At 42.7% G+C, this 23,145-nt stretch overlaps 2 protein-coding genes across 2 annotated transcripts; one reads left to right on the plus strand and one right to left on the minus strand.

Moving 5' to 3' along the window:
* Positions 1-1,433: 1,433 nt before the first annotated feature.
* On the plus strand, positions 1,434-7,614 carry LOC120046486 (zinc finger protein 518A-like). Its single transcript, XM_038991764.1, has 3 exons — positions 1,434-1,547; positions 2,635-5,172; positions 5,368-7,614. Exons 2-3 carry the CDS (start codon positions 2,649-2,651, stop codon positions 6,153-6,155), a joined length of 3,312 nt encoding a protein of 1,103 aa, XP_038847692.1. The 5' UTR covers positions 1,434-1,547; positions 2,635-2,648; the 3' UTR covers positions 6,156-7,614.
* A 6-nt stretch (positions 7,615-7,620) lies between these two features.
* Positions 7,621-21,183, minus strand: LOC120046487 (B-cell linker protein-like). Its single transcript, XM_038991765.1, has 22 exons — positions 21,093-21,183; positions 18,326-18,391; positions 17,028-17,074; positions 16,767-16,807; positions 16,461-16,578; positions 15,832-15,950; positions 15,611-15,680; positions 15,326-15,409; positions 15,143-15,168; positions 15,018-15,043; positions 14,817-14,873; positions 14,627-14,657; positions 14,434-14,485; positions 10,472-10,535; positions 10,316-10,343; positions 10,188-10,218; positions 9,908-9,983; positions 9,703-9,734; positions 9,453-9,508; positions 9,173-9,256; positions 8,856-9,011; positions 7,621-8,743 (listed from the first exon to the last, which is right to left on the minus strand). The coding sequence occupies exons 1-22, from the start codon at positions 21,137-21,139 to the stop codon at positions 8,627-8,629; spliced, it is 1,428 nt and encodes a 475-aa protein (XP_038847693.1). The 5' UTR covers positions 21,140-21,183; the 3' UTR covers positions 7,621-8,626.
* Between the last annotated feature and the right edge of the window lie 1,962 nt (positions 21,184-23,145).

Below are 23,145 nucleotides of genomic sequence, written 5' to 3' on the forward strand. Positions count from 1 at the left end.
TGTCACTCTGTCATACAGTACACGCTTTTATTTTTTGATGTCCTTGGCTACCTAGCTAAAATCCTTCGTCGCTAGCCTAACTTCTATTCATGGGCAACGTTAGCTAGTTACAATTTGTCTTCTAGGCCTACATCTAGCTACATATTGAACTTCCAACCCCTCGGGGCAGGGGCACAACAATATATTAATTAATGTTAGAATCAGAATCGCTGTTATAATTATTGGAGAATTAAGTAAAAAGAGTCCAAATCCCTATCTCCACCATGGCTAATTTAGGAAAGGGCCCATTTTAGCTTGCTGGCTAGCTGGCCACCGGAAGACAACAACACAACGATATGTAACAATTCTAAGTTTTTCTGTCAATGACATATGCTCTCATTTGGATTTGATGGGAGTTACGCCAAAATCCAAAGAATCCTCCCTTCACACTTTTTTGTTTGTGCGCCATGACCATTCGGAGTTGAGCTCGCTCATTTTAGCTCAACCTGATTGGCTCATTTTAGCTCAACCTGATTGGCACATGTGTTATACTTTTTTTGTCAAGGTAGGCCAGATGCTCTCTGGCTTCTCTTGCCTTCAATGCTACGGACAGCAACAATGTCATACTCGTTTGGACCAGACAGCATCAGACAGATGGCCTACACGTAGAGACAGAGGGGCGCTGTTTCGCTTGCTCGGATGCTTTCTCCTGTGAGATACATTCAGCCTCTTGCGAATTGAAGGAAAATTATGAAACACAGGGACGAAATATATATTTTTGTAGGGTTTTTTTTCTTCATTTTTTGGGGAAGCATGGTTGCCCTTGGCATCCATGCATACAAGCCACTGATTAGCGCTGTATCCCAAGCATGTCTTCAACCCAAATCCTTGATCTGTTAGTCCAACACCTTTTCCATTGCGCAAGCAGCAAAGGACATGGGCACGTAGCCTCCTGCTTCCTCCCTCCGGAATCTTTAGTCTCATGTGATTTAATCAGCAGGCTTCTTTGGTCTGATTGAGGCACAATCCCACCCCTAGCAAAGTGGTCAAAAGGGGATTATTCCCTTCCTTTGCTAACAAATATATTACCCAAATAGCCTATCACATACAAGTGAACATTTACCCAGCAGTTAATTACCTTACATCGTATTATTATTATTTTTAAGGGTGCAATCTACATTTTTGTATTTATTTTTCATAATAATCTTCTCACTGACAGGCTGACAACAAAATACCAAGAAGAGATGGTTCAGTGAACAGTAGGCTATTTGGAGGGGCAAAGGAAGTGCAATCTTGTTATGAGTCCCTCGAACAGTTATAACACTGTTATAAACTATGGAGCTGCACGTACTGAAAGTAACAGTAAATAAAAAGGATTATACCGACTAGCGATATAATAAAACACTTTTGGATAGTATATTCAAGCCGTGTGTCTGTCATGTAGGCTAAACGGTGCATGAGCCATTATTCATCCGCTCTGTTGTACAGCTCTCGCTCAACTCCGCGTAATCCCCGGATGAAGCTGTCATGGCTGCCATTCGCTGAGCTGTCAAGCCTACAAAACAAAGGTAAAAGCCAACCGAAGTCTCGAATTATGTCGTCGTTGTCAATTATATCGGAGTTTTACTCAGCGGTAAATACATTTTGGTTGAGATACATTGATGATATTAACTTTTTGTCGAGCAATTTTTCTGTGCACTTTGTCACAACATAAGCTCTTCATGTGTATTTAATTCAAATCAATCAATTGGCAAATCAGCCAGCCGTTCGAAAGCTCACACTTCAGAGTAAATGTTTTACAACGCAGTGAGGTAAAGGTGATGATGAGTGATGGTCGAAGCAAAAATATGAATTGCTTTAAAACAATAAATTAACGCGTTTGTTTGTTACATGTTAATGAACCTTCTCAGTGTGTTTTGTTTTGGTCAAGTCAAATAGCACAATAAAAATGGCTGACAGTTTTGACCTTATGCAAAGTTGACATTCTGTAATATTTTTTTGCGGCCAGCAACCAATTTAGCATATAACGTTAACATTATCTTCTACTGAGACCTATTGGGATATAATCTGAACAGGTGTGCTTTAGCATAGAATCTTTTCTTCGACTGAGATCCATTACAAATGCATTTTTTGTCAGATTTGGTGGATTATTGCAAGTCCTTTGGTCAGTCACATTGAGAAATTTACATGGCACATCATTTGAGTAAAAGATTATGGAGTAAGACATTTCCACTATAGTAAATAGTCTGAATTGTAATTACATTGAATCTGCAACAGGTGGATAAGGTTGACCCATGCTGTTGGTTATGTTGTGAGAACATGCACTAGTCAGGCAATACACCACGCAGGTAGGCTGCAGAGTACTAGCCTTATAGTGAAGACTACTGCACTACAAGAGTTTGCACTAATGTGCACTTATTGACTGTGGTAATAAAACACAGCATCATTCTTGTATAAATGATTCCAGATCAGGATAATTGGTGAAAATGTTTTGTGCTGGGCTATTTACGCATCTTTTCTCAAAAATATCAAACCAAGTTAAATCAATATGGTTGACTGTTTATGTTTTTTACAATGAGGTCAGAAGTTCAATGTCTATAATGAATGTCTGGCTTGCAAATCAATTGTTGATTGTTTCTTTTAACTCTGTTACAGAGGCCTGAATTGATATGGATCCAGCACGCGCTGAATTAGATGTCCCTGCTGTAGGTAATATAAAAGTTGTCGATGATGACAGAAACTGGAACAAACGACTCCGTCTCAGGAAAGCTGCCGTTCAGCCCCCAGTCATGCAAAGTAAAGATAAGCATGGGCCAAAGAAGATAACAGAGGACATGGAGAAAAGCACAGAGCAGACGTATTTGAAGAAGACAGCCCTTAAAGCACAAGAGGGTCAACATGTGACAAAGGTTTCTAGAAATATACTTGGGTTTACATGCTCTGAATGCAAGGAAAGCACAGAATTCAGCCCTAATGACTTACTGAGGCACTTTCAGGAGACTCACCCAGGAAGCCAACCAATTTTTCCTTGTGACATGTGCAGTTTTATTACACATGAATTCTCCCGCCTTGAAGTCCACCAATTAGGCCACAGAGACACTTTTGTCAGCTGCAACATATGCAATGACAATGTCCAGCACACCCTCTTGCAGCTCACCACACATTTAAACATGCACCACAGCTTGAATGGCCACTACTGTTGTGAGAAGTGCAAGTTCTCCACAAGAGATATAGGAGCATTTTTGGAGCACCTGTATCTACATAACATTGCGCCGCAAGCAGGTCCTGCTGACCAGGATTTGATGAGACATCTCATGGCCAAAACAGCACAATTCCGCTTCAGTTGCCAGTTCTGTGACTATAAATCTCATCGAAAATATATCATCACAAAGCACATGGCCACCATTCATGGTGAAGAGAAGAGCCAGAAAAACAAGCCGAAAATGAAAGATGTTGGTCCTAAAACAGTAGATAACTCATCTCCAAGACTGAAGCACACAGTGACGAGTACAGTGAGGGAAAATAACTGGATGTCACAAGGCTGTCTTTCTCTGCCGGGGGAAGGATTTCTGGATAAATATTGCAGATTGTCAAATCCAGAGAGGGCTTTGGAGGAGACGAAGCAATTTTTAGAGAAGTCTGTGGCTGCTGAAACAGGTGGGCAGACATGGAACGAAGCTCTTAAGACTGTACTTTCAAATGTGCCCCAAGCCATCACTTCCTTTTCAAACTCAGAAAACTGCATGATATCCAATCCTGGATTCACAAACACAGACAAAGACATCACTGTCCTCATGCTCAAAAACAAGATTTCAGTTCCTCCGGATGTCACTACTGAAGCCATTGGTTTCAAAATGGTGGAAGGCAAAAAACATTTGGTTCTCAAGGTTACACCAGCAGCAAAGCAAGAGACCTCTGACACAACAAAGACATCATTGTGTGTCACTGAGCAGGAATCAGAGAAGATTGCTTGTCAAACTAGTGCTGGGGACTCCAATGCAAACGGATGCCAATCGAATTCAACTATCCCCCCAAAGACCAGGCCACCCAGTTGTCCAGAATCATTCTTGACACAAAATGATGTTGGCACGATTTCAACCCTAAAGTTAGTAGAATATGATCAAACTCAAGAAAATAGAGAGAACCAGGAAACAAGGGTTGGCCAGGAACACCAAAGACATGACGCAGAACCCAAAGATGTGAATCACTGTGAAGATACGGCAGAGGACATGAAAGTGCCGAAGTTGACAATGGAGAAAAGTGAGAAAAAGCTAAAATCCTTTCCTGAAGCTCTGTGCTCTTCCAAGAATATGGGGGACAAAAAAAGGGGGAGAAAGAAAGTGGTCAGCCCTAAAACTGTAGAGAAAAAATCATCACCAGCATTAAAGCTCCTCCTGAAGAAGAACCCAGTTAAGGAAATGCAGTGGATGTCACAAGGTCCTCTTCCCCTGTTAGGAGGAGGTTTGCTGAACAATTACCACAGACTAGAGCACCCACAGAAAACTTTGGAGGAGACGAGGCAATTTCTTAAAAGAGCACTGTCAGCGGAAAATGGCAAAAAGAAACATACCAACTCCAAAGTGGTCACTAGGTCGTCAAAGTCAGAGGGAGGCTTTATTCCAAACCTTGGACATTTCAGCTCCAGAGTTAACAACCTTAGTGCCCTCATGGTAAAAAATACGATTTTAGTTCCTCCCAATTGCACTACAGAGGCCATGGGTTTCAAAATGGTGGACGGCAAAAAGCATTTGGTTGTTAAGGTTACACCATCAGACAAAACAGAGGCATCCTTGCATTCCGTTGAGACAAAGGAAGACAACACTGCATCTGAAAGTTGCACTATGAGCCAGAACAGTTTAGTCGTTGTCGAGAAAAGTCAGCCAAGTTCTAAAATCCCTCCAAGCACCATAACAACGAGTAACCTAGAATATCATTTTGAAAATGTGGAGCTTCCAAACACTAATGTCAGTTCTGAAAACACAGAAGGAATGAACAATGGCGTGGATTCTCATGTCCTAGATGGCCAAGATTGTCCAAGGGTAGGCCTACCTCATGTATCAAATGGAGCCAAATCAGATGGAAATGATAAGATAACGGAAGAGAAGCCTGACCTGGAAGGGGTTGGAACTACAGAAGCTCAGGTCATCATGGTGTCTCCCTCCCCTATACTCAATTACCTTACTTCCCCACAAGGTAATCAACACTATCTTGCTGAAATTAATTAAATCTGATTTGTTAAATGTATTTCCCTTATTTACTTCTGATTACCTGTCATGTATGATTCTGTCCATGCCACTCTATGTTGTATGGATAGACATTATTGTAGCAGTTTACTTCCCTTTTTACTGAACTAATTGTGATTTGTTCTCTTTTTGAATATTTCAACAGGTATAACAAACTGGTCAGAGATTCCAGTCCACACTCCAGATGTTTATTCTCAGGACTTCCCTCCCAATACCACACTAAGAGATGGAGGAAAACAGGAGGTCTTTGACAGGATTTGCCTCTCACCACAGCAAAATAAACAGACAGTCAGAGGAAAGAGGCAGAGCGAACTGTCCACAGAGGACTCTCCTGAGCCCCTCTCAAAAGCCAATAAACCCTCCAACAAAGTTGTGGAAGAAGAAGAGGCTTCACCAGCAGCGGCGCATCACTGGGAGCCAGGCCCTAGAGATGTGGAGAGGACCCTGAAGCTATTGCCATTAAGTCCCACTCAACTCATTACACGTCCAAGGGGAGACCAGCCTGTTGTAGTGCTAAATCACCCAGACACAGACATTCCCGAGGTTACAAATATCATGGAAACTGTCCACAGGTACAAAGGGGAGGTCCAAAAAGTTCTGCTGTCTCGAAAAACATTGAAGGCCCTTGCAGGCATGGGTTGTAATATGTTAAGGGCAAATGCCCCAACAAATACCTCCATCTCTCATCAATGTATGTGGCCTGAGAGCAGAGTGAAAGAGAGATTCATCTTGAAATTGAAGCTGAAAAAGATGAGCAGAAAGAAGTACAAAGTGGTGAAAGTAATCTCACACAGCACTGAGCCTCCATTACGATTTAGCTGCTGGTTTTGTGGCCGAGTCTTCAGTGATCAGGAGGTTTGGATTGGACATGGCCAGCGCCATCTGATGGAATCTAGTAAAGAGTGGGATAAGCTGGAATGTGAAAAGTCATAATGTAATCTACACTGGATTCAAAGTTGAGAAAGGTGCTTCTGCACAAAAGCAATGGACAGAAAATATGAAATAAATTTCACTGTCTTATTAGAGAATAATGTTGATAATGATGACAAAATAATAGTGTACAAAATCTATGTAACAACATGAGTTCTTTGAAAATACAGGGCTCTAACACTCAGGTAAAATTTGCATTTCTTTTTTTAATGTTTATTTTTTCATTTGCTCATATCTAAGTATTTAATTTGAAACTCACTTATGTTTCAGTGCTATCATCGTTTTAGATAGGATGCAATCTATTTGTTGTTTCAGTTATGTCTAGCCAATATGAAATGCTATATAAGTTGATGTAAGTACATTGTCATAGGGACTCTTTCACAGAACACTGTAATAAGGACACGAATGAGCCATACTCCTAAAGCTCTAAACATGAACATTTAACATTATACGGGTATGTATAGTGTGTGTGTGGTATGATTATAGATTTTGGAGGGGATGGCAGGTTTCCTATGTTACTAGGCTTTATCAATTTTCTTTTGAAAAGCTATATTATTTGACGTTTTATTTCTGATTTTCAGGTGTACACTGTGTTTTATTCCCCCCCCCCCTGTTATTGGCCATAGAAAATAGTGAATGTGTTTGTTTTTGTTTGAATGCATACAGTACGTACCAAAAATATGAATGTTTCAAATATAGTACATTTTGTTAAGTTAGTCCTGCACTAGTAGCAGGAGTAGTCCAAAGTATCCACCTTTTTATAATTTAACAAAATCCATAGTATGTTATAGGATGACTGATGGCATGTCTGCATATAGCCTAACAATGCTGGTTTTACATGCAAAATATTGTTTTTCTGAAAGAAATTCCTATTGTGACTTGAAATTATGTTTTTTAATAGGATTATGAACAGACAGTGAATACTTCTTCCCATTATCTCACTTTATGAAGCGTATGACAATATTGATATGCATGTTACTGTATGTTTCCTTATGTTCTGACAGTATCCATGGCAAGGGATACTTTTAGTTAGTCAGCCCAGGACCATTGGTCAAATGGACCCAAATCATAAATACACATAGCACATCTTTCGGACCATACCCTTTCTGCTTGCACACGTCAGCATTAGTCACCCACCATGTATTTCTGCATTTAAACAGAACATTTTCAAAGTGTCTCTCCACATCACAATCATAGTGCATCATCGTTTATGGCGCGTATGTTCAGCAACCCCTCTAGGCACCTCTTTCTCTCTCTCTCTTTCTCTGGCATGGATTAATTATAGGACGTACCTGGTTTGGAATAGTATTGAGAAGTCAAGGAAAGAGGTACAATTTTGACTTAAGAAATATTTGTTTTTCTCCAAGTGCCTGACCTTTACACAACGAATATGTATTTATCTTGATACACACCTGGTAGCATTATGTGTTGTACAGATCAATAAATACAAATAGTTTGACAATATCTGTGTGATTATTGAATATGTATGTAAGTCAGGTAACACAATTAAGAAAGGAAAGGTATATCAATCATTTTGAGTTAATGAACACAACTAAAGAATATGGTATAAAACGCAATGCTGCAGACATTTCTTTGTTCTATTGGTGTTGCTTACCAGCATCATACACCATTCATGCTTACTGTAGTTACTTTCTATTTATAATACTTCTACAATATTTTATTCTTTAAGAATACATAATGGCACTATTTGAGGGGCCATGTTTAGTTGGTGGAAAAGACCCCATAGAATGCAAAATGTTCAACACAAGTTTGAAAATGTACACACATGAACTATTTTACTGAATTGGCACAGTACCAATCTCGGAAACACGACCCTAGGCCACAACAGTGACTAGGGTCTGGTAATCATGACGGACTGACTTAGTACATTCCGAAAAGAGGAAAAAATTGTTCCAGGAGGGTCCTCTTCAGACAGGCACCTCGCCCATCAAATAACGATACAAAGTTTGCAGGTAAAACCTTTGCAGTGGTTTTAGTGAAGGTAGTTGATGTAAACTAGCCAATTACCAAATGCACTCATTAAAAATAACCTGTGATCTTCATCTTGATAGCTTCTATTTTGTGGCCTGGGGATGTGTGCAACAGGCGGAGAAGGCAGTGATGTAGTTCCTCTATGTCCAACCAACGTTATATTACGTACAGACGTGTTAAGCTGGAGCATTGGTACATTGCCAAAAGCAACCCGTCTGTGTAGAGAGACTAACACATTACAGTAAGTCAATTTTATTCTGGTCTTGCTTGGATATCCATGGCTGGTGAATGTGACTAGACTAATCCAACTGTTTGTCACAAACCCTGAACAGATGGTCAGTAATTTCAGACTGAGAGCAGCATCAAATTGCCTGATGACTTGCACACAGGTCTTACACTAGACGCACTGATTTGGAATGTGACTCCAAGTCCGAACCTTAAATCCCTGATGGTCCATAGGACTAGATAGGGTCTAGTGAGGCCTAAGGATTCACAGCATAGCACAGTTTGGTAGAGTCCTTGGTGTTACTCTGGCCGTCAATCAGTACCAGGGGGTTCCTCTGATGGTTCTCAATGATGTGGGAAACACTGGTGAAACGCTGAGGGAATACAATAAGAGGTGTCAGACCTATAGGTTAGGAATTAGGCCATCTATATTTCATGGATATCAGAACATTGTTTTGTTGCCCATCAAGATGAGATGTTGTCTACCTCCTCTCCTTTCTTCTCCCTTCCAAGTGCGTACTGCTGCGATGCTTGGATGTAGCGCACTGGGATGTTGTAGACTCTACTGTTGTAAAACACCACTAAAGTGTATGGCTGTTGTGTGTCCTGACCAGAGCTCTTCCTTATTAGGAAGGACCCATCCTGAAACAAAGGAGATGCACAGTACAGTCAGCTGGAGCAATCAGTCTCATTTTTATCCTAACACCCATGATTTAGTTTATTAAAAAATGCAAGTTGATCTTAAGACCGTGATTATAATAAGAGTATGTTTAATTGTCCGTATTCATGTGAGTGAGACTCGCCTTATTTGAGCGAACCAAGGCATCCTCAGCTGTCTTACGGTCACAGATGCTGGCATACCAGGGTTTCTTCAAGACATCTGTCCCCTACAACAACCACAAAAATACAGAAACAAGAAAGTGTGTTTAAAGTCAAGTCCATGTGGCTCTAATATGCTTTGCAGTTTTCACAAACTTCAATAGTGTATTCATCCATGCATTGTGCATGCCATCACCAGTATTTTGAGCTACATCGTAGTATGTTATAAATAAAATAGTGACATTTAGGTCAAGTTTTTATCACCTCTTCAGCATCTGTTAACCCATTTTCATCTGTGGCTACAGTTCCTCTATCAGTTTCTGGGAATTAGAAAACAGTAAAAAAATACATTTTAAAAAGTACTCATTTAGTGTTGTATAGACACAGCAGAATCCATTCACAGAATAAATATTTGCTGTGTTGTGTCACTGTCAGGGTCGAGGTTATGGTTATCTGCCTGTGGCCGTTTGCATATCATTTGTAATCAACATGACTCTCTCAGACCTGTACTTACTGTGAGAGGTCAACATCTGTGGCAGAGGAATCCTGCAGTAGAGAAAAGAAGAACATTCCGGGATAATTTATATTGGCCTTGACGCATGTCGGTTTGTGCTGTCTTGCTAACTCTTCCCCTGCCCCAGATCTGGGGCCAGGCTATAAAGAGAGATCTGCATGGCGCAAAATAGAGAGATTTCTTATGAAGTCATGATGTTTCTTACTTGGCACGCTTGTATTCAGAGGGCTGGGGTGTGGCCGTGAGTTTCTGGTTAATGGGCCTCATGGCCAGTGCTGTGCCTGTGGAAAAGCAGATATAGCAAGAGAGTGTGTTACAGTGGTCTACTATTATGCAAGTGGATGACCGCATAAACACTTTCTGGATTTAACAACTTACAGCAATACAGACATGTCATTCATTGAATTGTGTGTTTTATGTACTGTAATGCATTTCATAGGCATAAAAGGTTATGAAATCAAATCAGTTTAGGAATAGGTAACTACCTTCATTTCCCCCGGATGCAATATCTGGCCTCTGAAAAAAGACAAACATGATCACCCTGCACCATTTCCCATAGAATTTTGAATTTCACATGTTTTTTCCCCAAAATATATTTTTGAGTTTCCCCTACCGGTTTAAAATATGGCTTCAATGGCTTCCTAAAATAGAGAGGATTATGTGAGTTAGGTAATCCCTGAAACCAGACTTTTCCGGTGCTCTTCTAAGTGAACAAGCAGCCTGCAATGAATAGAAAATATGATATATAATTTTAGTGAGTGACACGTACATCTCTCTGGGCATTGGTTTGGGAAGTGCAGGCAGGGGCTTTTCCCCAGACGTTGTACTGCCAGCTAGGAGAACAGAGATGACATACAGTAAATTCACACATATAAAGTAAGTTCTGTTAAGTAACACAATGTTAAGTTATTTTATGCTCTTTTACAATCTTTTAACTTCCATTCATTGTAATGTATGTTGTTGTCACATCCTGACCATAGTTCTTGTGTGTTTTGCTTGTTTAGTGTTGGTCAGGACGTGACCTGGGTGGGAATTCTATGTTGTGTGTCTAGTTTGTCTGTTTCTATGTTCAGCCTAATATGGTTCTCAGAGGCAGCTGTCTATCCTTGTCCCTGATTGAGAATCATATATAGGTGGCTTGTTTTGTGTTGGGGATTTGTGGGTAATTGTCTATGTCTATGTTGCATGTGTGCACGTAGTTTGTTTAGCTTCACGATCGTTTGTTGTTTTTGTTCGTTTGTAATTGTTTGTTTGTCTTCATTAAAGAAGATGTATTCATATCACGCTGCGCCTTGGTCCTCTCTTCAAAGTTACGACGATCGTGACAGAAATACCCACCATACCAGGACCAAGCAGCGTGTTAAGCAGCAGCAGGAGCAACCTACACAGGATTTATGGCAATGGGAGCAGAGTCTGGACTATACTACGTGGGAGGAGATCGACAGGTGGGCGATCGACCCAGGGAGAATGCCGGAGCCCGCCTGGGATTCTCTGGAGAAGTGTGAGGAGGGATACCGGCGAATGGAGGCAGCACGACGACGCGGTAGGAAGCCTGTGAGTCAGCCCCAAAAAATTATTGGGGGGGGCTACAACGGAGTGTGGCGAAGTCAGGTAGGAGACCTGCGCCAACTCCCTGTGCTTACCGTGGAGAGCGAGAGTACGGGCAGACACCGTGTTATGCGATAGAGTGCACGGTGTCTCCTGTACGTGTGCATAGCCCGGTGCGGTACATACCAGCTCCTCGTATCGGCCGGGCTAGATTGGGCATTGAGCCAGGTGCCATGAAGCCGGCTCAACGCGTCTGGTCTCCAGTGCGTCTCCTCGGGCCGGCATACATGGCACCAGCCTTACGCATGGTGTCCCCGGTTCGCCAACACAGCCCAGTGCGGGTTATTCCATCTCCCCGCACTGGTCGGGCTACGGGGAGCATTCAACCAGGTAAGGTTGGGCAGGCTCAGTGCTCAAGGGAGCCAGTACGCCTGCACGGTCCGATATATCCGGCGCCACCTCCCAGCCCAGTTCCACCAGTGCCAACACCACGCACCAGGCTTCCTGTGCGTCTCCAGAGCCCTGTTCCTTCTCCACGCACTAGCCCTGTGGTGCGTGTCTCCAGCCCAGTACCACCAGTTCCGGCACCACGCACAAAGCCTCCTGTGCGTCTCCAGAGTCCTGTGCGCCCTGTTGCTGCTCCCCGCACTAGCCTTAAGGTGCGTGTCCTTAGCCCGGTACCTCCAGTTCCGGTACCACGCACCAGGCCTACTGTGCGCCTCAGCCGGCCAGAGTCTGCTGTCTGCCCAGTGCCGCCTGCACGGCCCGTCTGCCCAGAGCCGCCTGCACGGCCCGTCTGTCCCGAGCCGCCTGCACGGCCCGTCTGTCCCGAGCCGTCAGAGCCGCCCGTCTGTCCCGAGCCGTCAGAGCCGCCCGTCTGTCCCGAGCCGTCAGAGCCGCCCGTCTGTCCCGAGCCGTCAGAGCCGCCCGTCTGTCCCGAGCCGTCAGAGCCGCCCGTCTGTCCCGAGCCGCCAGAGCCGCCCGTCTATCCCGAGCCGTCAGAGCCGCCCGTCTGTCCCGAGCCGTCAGAGCCGCCCGTCTGTCCCGAGCCGTCAGAGCCGGCTGTCTGTCCCGAGCCGTCAGAGCCGCCCGTCTGTCCCGAGCCGTCAGAGCCGCCCGTCTGTCCCGAGCCGTCAGAGCCGTCCGTCAGTCAGGAGCAACCAGAGCCGCCCGCCAGACAGGAGCAGCCAGAGCCGCCCGCCAGACAGGAGCAGCCAGAGCCGCCCGCCAGACAGGAGCAGCCAGAGCCGTCCGCCAGACAGGAGCAGCCAGAGCCGTCCGCCAGACAGGAGCAGCCAGAGCCGCCCGCCAGACAGGAGCAGCCAGAGCCGCCCGCCAGACAGGAGCAGCCAGAGCCGCCCGCCAGACAGGAGCAGCCAGAGCCGCCCGCCAGACAGGAGCAGCCAGAGCCGCCCGCTAGTCATGAGCCGCCCTCCAGTCATGAGCCGCCCTCCAGTCATGAGCCGCCCTCCAGTCATGAGCCGCCCTCCAGTCATGAGCCGCCCTCCAGTCATGAGCCGCCCTCCAGTCATGAGCCGCCCTCCAGTCATGAGCCGCCACTCAGTCATGAGCCGCCACTCAGTCATGAGCCGCCACTCAGTCATGAGCCGCCACTCAGTCCGGAGCCGCCACTCAGTCCGGAGCCGCCACTCAGTCCGGAGCCGCCACTCAGTCCGGAGCGGCCATTCAGTCCAGAGCTGCCTCTCTGTCCGGAGCTGCCCTTCAGTCCGGAGTTGCCCCTCTGTCCTGAGCTGCCCCTCTGTCCTGAGCTACCTCTCTGTCCTGAGCTACCTCTCTGTCCTGAGCTACCTCTCTGTCCTGAGCTATCTCCTCTATTTAAGGGGGACCTTTGTGAAGGTTCCTAGACCAGGGTCGGGGGCGAGGGTCACCACTCAAAGGACGCTAAGGAGGGGGACAAAGACAATGGTGGAGTGGTGTCCTCGTCCTGCGCCGGAGCCGCCACCCCGGACAGATGCCCACCCAGACCCTCCCCTGGAGTTTTAGGGGTGCGTCCGGAGTCCGCACCTCAGGAGGGGTGTACTGTCACGTCCTGACCATAGTTCTTGTGTGTTTTGCTTGTTTAGTGTTGGTCAGGACGTGAGCTGGGTGGGAATTCTATGTTGTGTGTCTAGTTTGTCTGTTTCTATGTTCAGCCTAATATGGTTCTCAATCAGAGGCAGCTGTCTATCCTTGTCCCTGATTGAGAATCATATATAGGTGGCTTGTTTTGTGTTGGGGATTTGTGGGTAATTGTCTATGTCTATGTTGCATGTGTGCACGTAGTTTGTTTAGCTTCACGATCGTTTGTTGTTTTTGTTCGTTTGTAATTGTTTGTTTGTCTTCATTAAAGAAGATGTATTCATATCACGCTGCGCCTTGGTCCTCTCTTCAAAGTTACGATGATCGTGACAGTTGTATTGTGTTGTGTCTCACGTACAGTGCCTTCAGAAAGTATTCACACACCTTGACTTTTTCCACATTTAGTTGTGTTACAAGGTGGGATTAAAATTGATTAAATTGTCATTTTTTTGTCAAAGATCTACACAAAATACTCTGTAATGTCAAAATGGAAGAAAAATAAAAAAATGTGTAAAACATAATATGAAAAATAAACACAAATATAACTTGATTACATAAGTTTTCAACCCCCTGAGTCAATACATGCTAGAATCACCTTTGGCAGCGATTACATCAGTCTTTATGGGTGATTCTATAAGAGCTTTGCACACCTGGATTGTACAGTATTTGCACATTATTCTTTTCAAGCGTTGTCAAGTTGGTTGTTGATCATTGATAGACAGCCATTTTCAAGTCTTGCCATAGATTTTCAAGCCGATTTGTTTAAAATTCACTGCTCGGCTGAGAGACCTTACATATAATTGTATGTGTGAGGTACAGAGATGAGGTAGTCATTCAAAAACCATGTTAAACACTATTATGCACACAGAGTGAGTCCATGCAACTTACTAATGTTCCATTTTTGTTTTGCATCGGGCAATCCACTAGATGGCATAATTAGCCAATTGAAGTAACTACCAACATAGTACATCAAATATTTTGGAGGATATGGAACAATGTTCTTTGTTAATAGTTGTCTGTTTTCTTTTAGAATGTATTATTGCCACATTAATGTTCAAAGGTTTAGTCATTTGGCTGATGGTGGTAATATGGATGAATACATACTTGTGTCTGGATTGCAGACTTCATATTCATCATCATCTATGGGCTCCTGGATCTGGATGACAATAACAAAAAAACGGTTAATGATTCCAGTGCTGATAATATCCAATCTTTACTGTTCTATTACTATCTCATCAAAGGAAGTATTTGGGGTCAGGTACAAAATCCAGAGTCTCTTTGGTACAGTAGCACTTACTGGGATGGGATGACAATTCTTTATGTGCATTCTGGAGAGAGAAGAGAACATATGAATTATTCATGTCAGTGTGGCAATGAAACAGAAGAAAACGACGTCATGTTTATTAAATAGTTTATCCTTCAATGGCAATCATGCATAAAATCCATGTTTCCTGGTCTCCAGAAGAGGTTGTAGTCATTGTTAGCACCTTGGGCTGGCTCTAGGGGGCAAACTCTGTATAGGGACTCTGAGGAGTGTGGAAGGTCTGTAAAAAATTAATTTAAAAAAGCTGTCAGTTTTGTGTCTTTTCCAATAAATAGATATTTAGATACTGTATTTCTGTCATGGGAAATGTTGATCCCATTTGACCCGGTCTGAAAAGTGCTACCGTCCCTGAACCAGAACTGACCTGCTCACTGGGGGAGGAGAGTTTTCCTTTAGATGAAAGAGAACATGGGACACATCAAGCATAGTCCTACAGTCATTAACTATACTATTAATTGTAATGTATTAGCCGTTGGTTATCAAACCTACCTCCATGTCAGGGACTTCATACACATCTGAAAAACAAAACAAAAAGACTAAGCCTCAAAATTCTAACTCAGTCGGGCACATTAAGCACAATAAATGAAACGTGTGGAAATCTGTTGAAATTCAATCAATCCCCCCCAAACAATTCCATATATTCAGTGCCGCTGCTGAGATGCAGTTACATACCTGAGCTATTTGAGCACCCTGGCACAGTCTTGGACATTGAAGGACTGCTCGTTATCGGTTTGCCTCTTCCATGCACTGGACGGTCTGAAGGGAAGTTTACATGTGGATTGTATGTTGACATTAAGGTGTCTTGGTAACGTTTATCTGACGGTGATTGGCAACAGATAAAAATGTACAATGGTTTCATGACACCTGTATGTTGAAGATAATATAATTGAGGAACATAGTATACTGTAAATATGGATCATATTTCCAGTGTCTGATTAATTTATTGGGATAGCTTACTAGCAGGTGATTCCTCTGTGGGGCTTATATAGTTGTCTTCATCGTCACTTTCTGGGTTGACGTAGTCTTCCTAAAGACAGCGATCATACAATGTGTCATGAAAAAGTACGGGGCAAATAAGGTGTCAATATGCTGTCATAAAGGTATGACAGATAACGCACTGTCATGAAAACAGAAAGCAACAAGAATCATTCTTGTTTTGCCTAACAACTTCACATTACTTCATCATAGTCCTGCTGGTTGGGTTTAGGGGGCAGTGATGGTGACGGGGGTGGTTTGGTGGTCTTTGGAGGCCAGATGGGCTTCCTGGGCGAGTGGTCCGGCCTGCTGCGGCAGCTGTCTGGAAAAGAGAAGCAAAAGCAGAAACAGAACATCAGTATTTCCATAACGCTACAACACGTGGTCATTGCGGTGCTCTGTGTCTGTCCGGTCCACTGACAACCCACTGGGCACATACTGGTCGAATCAACATTGTTTCCACGTCATTTCAAGCGGTCACTCAGAAATATTATCAGCCATTTCCTTCATGCATGCAAGCATATCAAATATGTGATTTATATACAGTAGTCCTCCTACCATGAGCTAAACACAGCTTCTATATTAAATAGATACATGTAGATAGAGGATAGAGTAGTCTTGAATAGCCTCTAGTGTTAGAGAGAGAGTAAGGAAAGGGAAAGGGGAATATCTAGTCAGTTGTACAACTGAATGCATTCAACTGAAATGTGTCTTCCGCATTTAAAGTAGTAGTTTTGTGTGGTTGTGCGTGAGTGCCTGCGTGTGTGCATGCCTGCATGGATGCGTACATGTGTGTGTGTGTGTGTGTGTGGCAGAGTGGACGCGATCTCACCTATGTATTCCCCCCTGGGAAAGGAGGCAGACGAAGTGGAGGGGAAGACTCTCTGACAGGGAGGAGGCTCATAGCTGTCATCCTTCTCCTCTTGAGGGACCTCATAAGTGTCACTGTCCTGCAACATCATGATATCGTTAAGATGCTCAGTCCCACAGCTTTGGTTGATGTGAAGTGTAAACACTGTACAGCTGCTGACATTAGTCAAACGTCTGTGGGAGCACTGTCAGATGCAAGTTTATATTAGAAGCATTTCTCTAATAGTTTAGTGTTTTAGAATCAATATAGCATGTGGATTGAACTCACAAACTCTTTTTCAGACCACTGTTCTTCCTCCACGTCATTACCTGTAAAGATAAATATTAAATAAGGGCCCCACAGTATGAGATGCAAAGTAATTGGAAATTACAGCATTGGGAAGACATGCATCATAGCTTCTGAAATCATATTCTGAACATATTGCTGCAAAAATATTGCTGACCATTCTCCCCAAAAACAAACTTTTGTCACTATTATATACACTAGTTCAAGGGCCACATTGTGAGGTCTTACCTTGATAGGTCTTACCTCGATAGTCTCTTACAGGTAGTTTTGGAGATGACTTGTTTTGAAATCTACAGTACAGACAGACCAGTTAGGAGTAAAAGCCAAAGTTTTAGAAACAAGAATGGACTTAACTATTTTTAGACATTCAACTTTGGGCCTGAAGAGTGATTGTAGACATTCATGTTACCCCTCCCAGTTCTGTGTAGTATCACCTGCTCATTCTGAAACCTATGTCATTTCTTCATGATCTATTACTGAATACTTTAATTCTACAGCATGTTTACATATACAGTTGTGTGTCAGCGGCTCCTTTTCAAGGAGGGAAAGAGAGAGAGTAAAGCCACCTGTCTGTACATGTTTCTCTGTTTGTCTATTTTCAGATCGAAGAAAGAGGAATAGCCACTTATCACCAAGGTTACTGTAGTAAACTAAAACTGAAACTAAAACTAATCATGAAAACACTATTTTGTAAACTGAAATAAAATAATGAACAAACCTATAAACATTTTTTTTTACTGAAACTATTATCTTGCGGGTTAATGCGGCCAGGCGAATGCGATGTTTCAAACAGGCATAGCTTGTGCATTTACTATCACTAGCTATCACTAGTTAACCTGCAAAAAAATCTTATTTGTAGCTAATTTGATTCTTCTTACAAAGTTAAAAAGCATTGGATTGGGTTAAACATGGGCGAGATACATTTCCACCAAATTCTTGTCTCGGGGCTATTCCCTTTAAATCCAAGTCACATTGAAATTTACTTTAGAATTTCAACCTAACCTAACCTATTACCCCCCCCCCCCCCCACATGCTTTCTGTCCCTAACACTAAACCTAAAACTGAAACTAAATAATATCAAACCAAAATATGACATATGTTTTTATACAACTAAAAATAAATTAAAACTAGCAAATCAGCTCTCAAAACTAACTGAAACTAAACTGAATTCCAAAACTAAACGAAATAAAAACGAGTTAAAAAACTTTAATAACCTTGTTTATCACCACAAAAAAACATTGAAGAAATTATACCATGTGAGTGCACTGCACTCTCAGCTGAACTGAGCTGAACTGAGCTGTATTTCCAATGCCATACATACCTCTGTTCTGGTTCCCACATATAGAGATGCTGGAATCTCATTCCCCTCATACACTGCATTTCAGATACATGCCAACCTCTACCTTGTTAGTGTAGTGTATAACTCAATATAATGAACTAGGGGAAAACTAGTGTCCTTGCGAACTTGTGGGTAACAGAGAGTAGTGTTAAGCAATGCTCTCTGTTTATGGAGTGTCAAACATTTATTTTGATCAACTGACCTTCTCAGCCTGTTTAGGATACTGCCATCATTCTTCTTGATATCCTGGACCATCTTCTGAAGCTGGCTGGAAGACACGTTTAAAGTTTCTCATTAAAGGTATCATATTCAACAAAAATCATGCAGTGTTCATAAACGTAATACAGTACATAACTGTTAATACCATTTAGAGACAATAACACGTGCTAGACAAAATGTTACAGCACACACATACGGTGCATTCGGAAAGTATTCAGACCCCTTCCCTTTTTCCACATTTTGTTACGTTACAGCCTTTTTCTTAATTGGATTAAATACATTTTTTCCCTCATTAATCTACACATAATACCCCATAATGACAAAGCGAAAACAGGTTTTTAGATATGTTTGCAAATGTATTAAGCTTAAAAAACAGAAATACCTTATTTACACAATTATTCAGACCCTTTGCTATGAGACTTGAAATTGAGCTCTGGTGCATCCTGTTTTCATTGATCATCCTTGAGATGTTTCTACAACTTGATTGGAGTCCACCTGTGGTAAATTAAATCTATTGGACATGGTTTGGAAAGGTACACACCTGTCTATATAAGGTCCCACAGTTGGCAGTGCATGTCAGAGCAAAAACTAAGCCATGAGGTCGAAGGAATTGTCCGTAGAGCTCCGAGACAGAATTGTGTCGAGGCACAGACCTGGGGAATGGTACCAAAAAATGTCTGCAGCATTGGAGGTCCCCAAGAACACAGTGGCCTCCATCATTCTTGTGGCCTAACCTCAAGTGGCCTACCCTCCATACAATGACGGGTAGGCCACCATTGTAAATAAGAATTTGTTCTTAACTGACTTGCCTAGTTAAATAAAGGTTAAATAAATAACAATAAAATTCTTAAATTGAATAAGTTTGGAACCACCAAGAGTCTTCCTAGTGCTGGCCACCTGGCCAAACTGAACAATCGGAGGAGAAAGGCCTTTGTCAGGGAGGTTAGCAAGAACCTGATGGTCATTCTGACAGAGCTCCAGAAGGACAACCATCTCTGCAGCACTCCACCAATCATGCCTTTATGGTAGAGTGGCTAGACGGAAGCCACTCCTCAGTAAAAGGCATGTGACAGCTCACTTGGATTTTGCCAAAAGGCACCTAAAGGAGTCTCAGACCATGATAAATAAGATTCTCTGGTCTGATGAAACCAAGATTGAACTCTTTGGCCTGAATGCCAAGCTTCACGTCTGGAGTAAACCTGGCACCATCCCTACGGTGAATCTTGGTGGTGGCAACATCATCCTGTGATGATGTTTTTCAGCGGCAGGGACTGGGAGACTAGTCAGGATCGAGGGAAAGATGGACGGAGCAAAGTACCTCAGGACCTCAGACTGGGGCGAAGGTTCACCTTCCAACTGGACAACGACCCTAAGCACACAGCCAAGAAAACACAAGAGTGGCTTCGGGATAAGTCTCTGAATGTCCTTGAGTGGCCCAGCCACGAACATATCTGGAGAGACCTGAAAATAGCTGTGCAGCAACGCACCCCATCCAACCTGACAGAATTTGAGAGGATCTGCAGAGAAAAATGGGAGAAACTCCCCAAATACAGGTGTGCCAAGCTTGTCGCGTCATACCCAAGAAGACTTGAGGCTGTAATTGCTGCCAAAGTTGCTTCAACAAAGGGTCTAAATAATTATGTAAATTACATATTTCCGTTTTTTATTACACCCCCATCGGGGGTACTTGGCCTGTCCACAGGGTGTACTTGAGAAGACTCATGAGACCATAGGCTTACTGGTAAAATGCACATGAAGGGGTACTTCAAGGGTATTCTGGGCAGACCTGAATGTACTTGATGGTACAGTAACCGAAAAAAAGGTTGAGAACCACTGGAGTAGCTGATACAATAGTAGACCACTTATGGAATGTATCACTTCTTACCTTACACTAGATGGCAGCATGACGCTATTTCTAACTTAAAAATCCTGTTTTTGCTTTGTCGTTATGGGGTATTGTGTGAAGATTGAACAATTTAATGCATTTTAGTATAAGGCTGTAATGTAACAAAATGTGGAAAATGTCAAGGGGTCTTATATGTGTGTGTATATATGGCAAGGTCTAAATATATGGCTCTGGCAAAAACCATAGTTGCAGTCTTTCAGAGTCAACATTCCGCGTTGGCTAGCACTTGGAGGTGAAGATGAACCGTAGGTGTGTATAAAGTTCACACCCATACACACTCAAACGCACTCAATCACTGAAGCCTACATGCAATTACAGATTGAGAGCATAAGGGAGACAGGTGCGAGACGTGGAATTACAGTAACATCCACACTAGTCAGTCTTCTCTTACCGCATTCCCTCTCACTTTAGATTTTGATTTATGTAACAGCCAGCTAGAGCCGTCATAAATAAACTGTTTTTGCTTAAACACATTTTTTACTGTTTAACTTAATCTGGATGCAACATTGGATGGAATAGTTTCTGTGGCCTACGGTAAGGTACAGAGAAAAATTGTCTGGTGAATGTATTATTGTGAGCATTGCGGAAAACAATGGAACAGATGTACAGTATTATAACCTGTTGGAACTTAGTGTATACAATTATATATTTACGGTAGGCATTTCTTTACTTGCCAGTTGCCACTCCGTCTTCTATAGAAATAGGTCATCATTGAATAATAGCCAGAATTTAAATTGTAAAAAAGTTTGGTTTTGATTACAAAGGTTAACAATATAACATATTTCCCAGTGTTACAAATACATTGCCCAACATAATATTGCATACCAATATGGGTATCTCTTACCGAAGTTTTACACTTGCAGGAGCTGTGAGCTTGTTAAATGTATCCATATCTTAATGAGTAAATTGACCCGAGAGGCCACCTGCTGCGTCTAGCTACTATCCAGCTCAATGCTTGCGTTGAGAATAAATTCACTGGCACTGGCTGCCTGCCTAAAATGTCGTCATGGTGGGGGGAAAATAATAATACCTCTGCAAGAGCAATCACTTCTCCTTTCCACTTCTTGAGTTTAGTCATGAAGACAATTCTGTTTGCAGTGTAATTTGGATTTACACAATAACATTCCCACCACACAACAACATGGCAGATTAAAAAGATACATATTGCCCCTGCTGTGACAATCCTCTGACCAGCCAGCACAGTAAACAGAGAGGGGAGCCTTTAATGACATTTGTCAATTGTCCAAGAGATGGAAACACACACAGGTTGCTAAAATACAAAAGAAAACATCATTCAAAGCCACTGTTGAAACGACTCCCTGATGCTTTTGCTGTGCAATATACAGGCTCAATCTGTTGGGCATTCAGGAATATTCTTCAATAAGGGTTCTAGTCAGGATTCACGCTGTGTTTTTAAGTGCTATTAGGCTCAATTTGCATTGGAACATACAGTATAATTAGCAAATGACATGGGTTGACTGTGCACTCTAGTTTATCAATGATACAACAACAAAAAGCTCACATTCCTATTTTTAGGGGTCTGAATTGTTACAATATTCTGTTTCTTTTTACGGGGTCATGTGTTCCAACAGGCAAGACAACAGAAATGTTTAACAACATGACTTTGAAGCTGGTCATGACCTCTTTGAACGTCTACCCATTAGCCACAAGCCTACCAATATGAGCAGAAATTAGACATAGACTACTACACACTTAGAAAAAAAGGTGCTATCTAGAACCAAAAAGGGTTCTTCGGCTGTCCCCATAGGAGAACCATTTGAAGGACCCCTTTTGGTTCCAGGAAGAACCCTTTTGGGTTCCATGTAGAACCTTTCCTCAGAGTGTTCTACATGGAACCCAAAAGAGTTCTACTTGTAACCAAAAAGGGTTCTATCTGGAACCAAAAAGGGTTCCGCTATGGAGAGAGCCGCAGAACCCTTTTGGAACCCTTTTTTCTAAGAGTGTAATAGTACATTATTTTAGCTCATAAGCACGTACGGTTTCTGTTTCACATACATTGACAGTTGACTCATGTTGCTTATTTAGTATAGATTTCTCTGGAGCTATGTTTAGTTAGCCACGAAGCGTAACATAAGAATAGTAACTATTACACCACTAGCAAATCTTGATCAGGAGGATAGGCCATTTTACATTTCCCTCTAGAACTCTGGCTCCCTAATAATCCATCTGTTTGGATTCTCCATCAGATATCAAACAAACCAAACAATAGAACAACAGTAGAAACACTGAAACAAAGCAGGAAAATCATGAACACGTTGGTGTGAGCCTCAATTGCTTATTCAACTTCCTTATTGCACAAGTTTATGATTAACCACCCGAAAACGGGAACTCTTAAGGAAAGAGTTCACAGTAAATGCATCAGCCTAGTAATATAGATTGATCATTTTTACCTCGGGGAGGAAAGTGAGAGAGGCACGCGCACGAGAAAACACACGCGCACGCGCACACACACACACACACACACACACACACACACACACACACACACACACACACACACACACACACACACACACACACACACACACACACACACACACACACACACACACACACTCTTTCTCTTTGTAGTGCTCTCTTGGTACTTGAAAGGGGCAGCAGGTAGGGGGGGCAGGTAGCCTAGTGGTTAGAACGTTGGGCCAGTAACCGAAAGGTTGCTGGATCGAATCCCTGAGCTGACAGTGTAAAAAACTGTTTTTCTTCCCCTGAACAAGGCAGTTAAACCACAGTTCCCTGGTAGGCTGTCATTGTAAATAAGAATTTGTTTTTAACTAACTTGCCTGGTTAAAAAAAGGCCTCTGCTATGTTCACATGAGGGAAAACCACAAGAGAGGAAGACACACAGCGTGAGAAAGACACACAGAGAGAGTAGTATG

The sequence above is a fragment of the Salvelinus namaycush genome, chromosome 4 (assembly GCF_016432855.1).
Source record: "Salvelinus namaycush isolate Seneca chromosome 4, SaNama_1.0, whole genome shotgun sequence".
Classification (NCBI taxonomy): domain Eukaryota; kingdom Metazoa; phylum Chordata; class Actinopteri; order Salmoniformes; family Salmonidae; genus Salvelinus; species Salvelinus namaycush.

What these genes read in the sequence shown, in the direction of transcription:
- LOC120046487 (XM_038991765.1), bottom strand. Translation starts at nt 21,139, where the DNA reads ATGGATACATTTAACAAGCTCACAGCTCCTGCAAGTGTAAAACTTCG. An exon ending in CCTGCAAGTGTAAAACTTCG is followed by an intron (nt 18,392 to 21,092) that starts GTAAGAGATACC and finishes CGTGTCTTCCAG; the next exon opens with CCAGCTTCAGAAGATGGTCC. An exon ending in GGTTAACAGATGCTGAAGAG is followed by an intron (nt 9,257 to 9,452) that starts GTGATAAAAACT and finishes TGGTTGTTGTAG; the next exon opens with GGGACAGATGTCTTGAAGAA.
- LOC120046486 (XM_038991764.1), top strand. Translation starts at nt 2,649, where the DNA reads ATGGATCCAGCACGCGCTGAATTAGATGTCCCTGCTGTAGGTAATATA. An exon ending in TTACCTTACTTCCCCACAAG is followed by an intron (nt 5,173 to 5,367) that starts GTAATCAACACT and finishes ATATTTCAACAG; the next exon opens with GTATAACAAACTGGTCAGAG.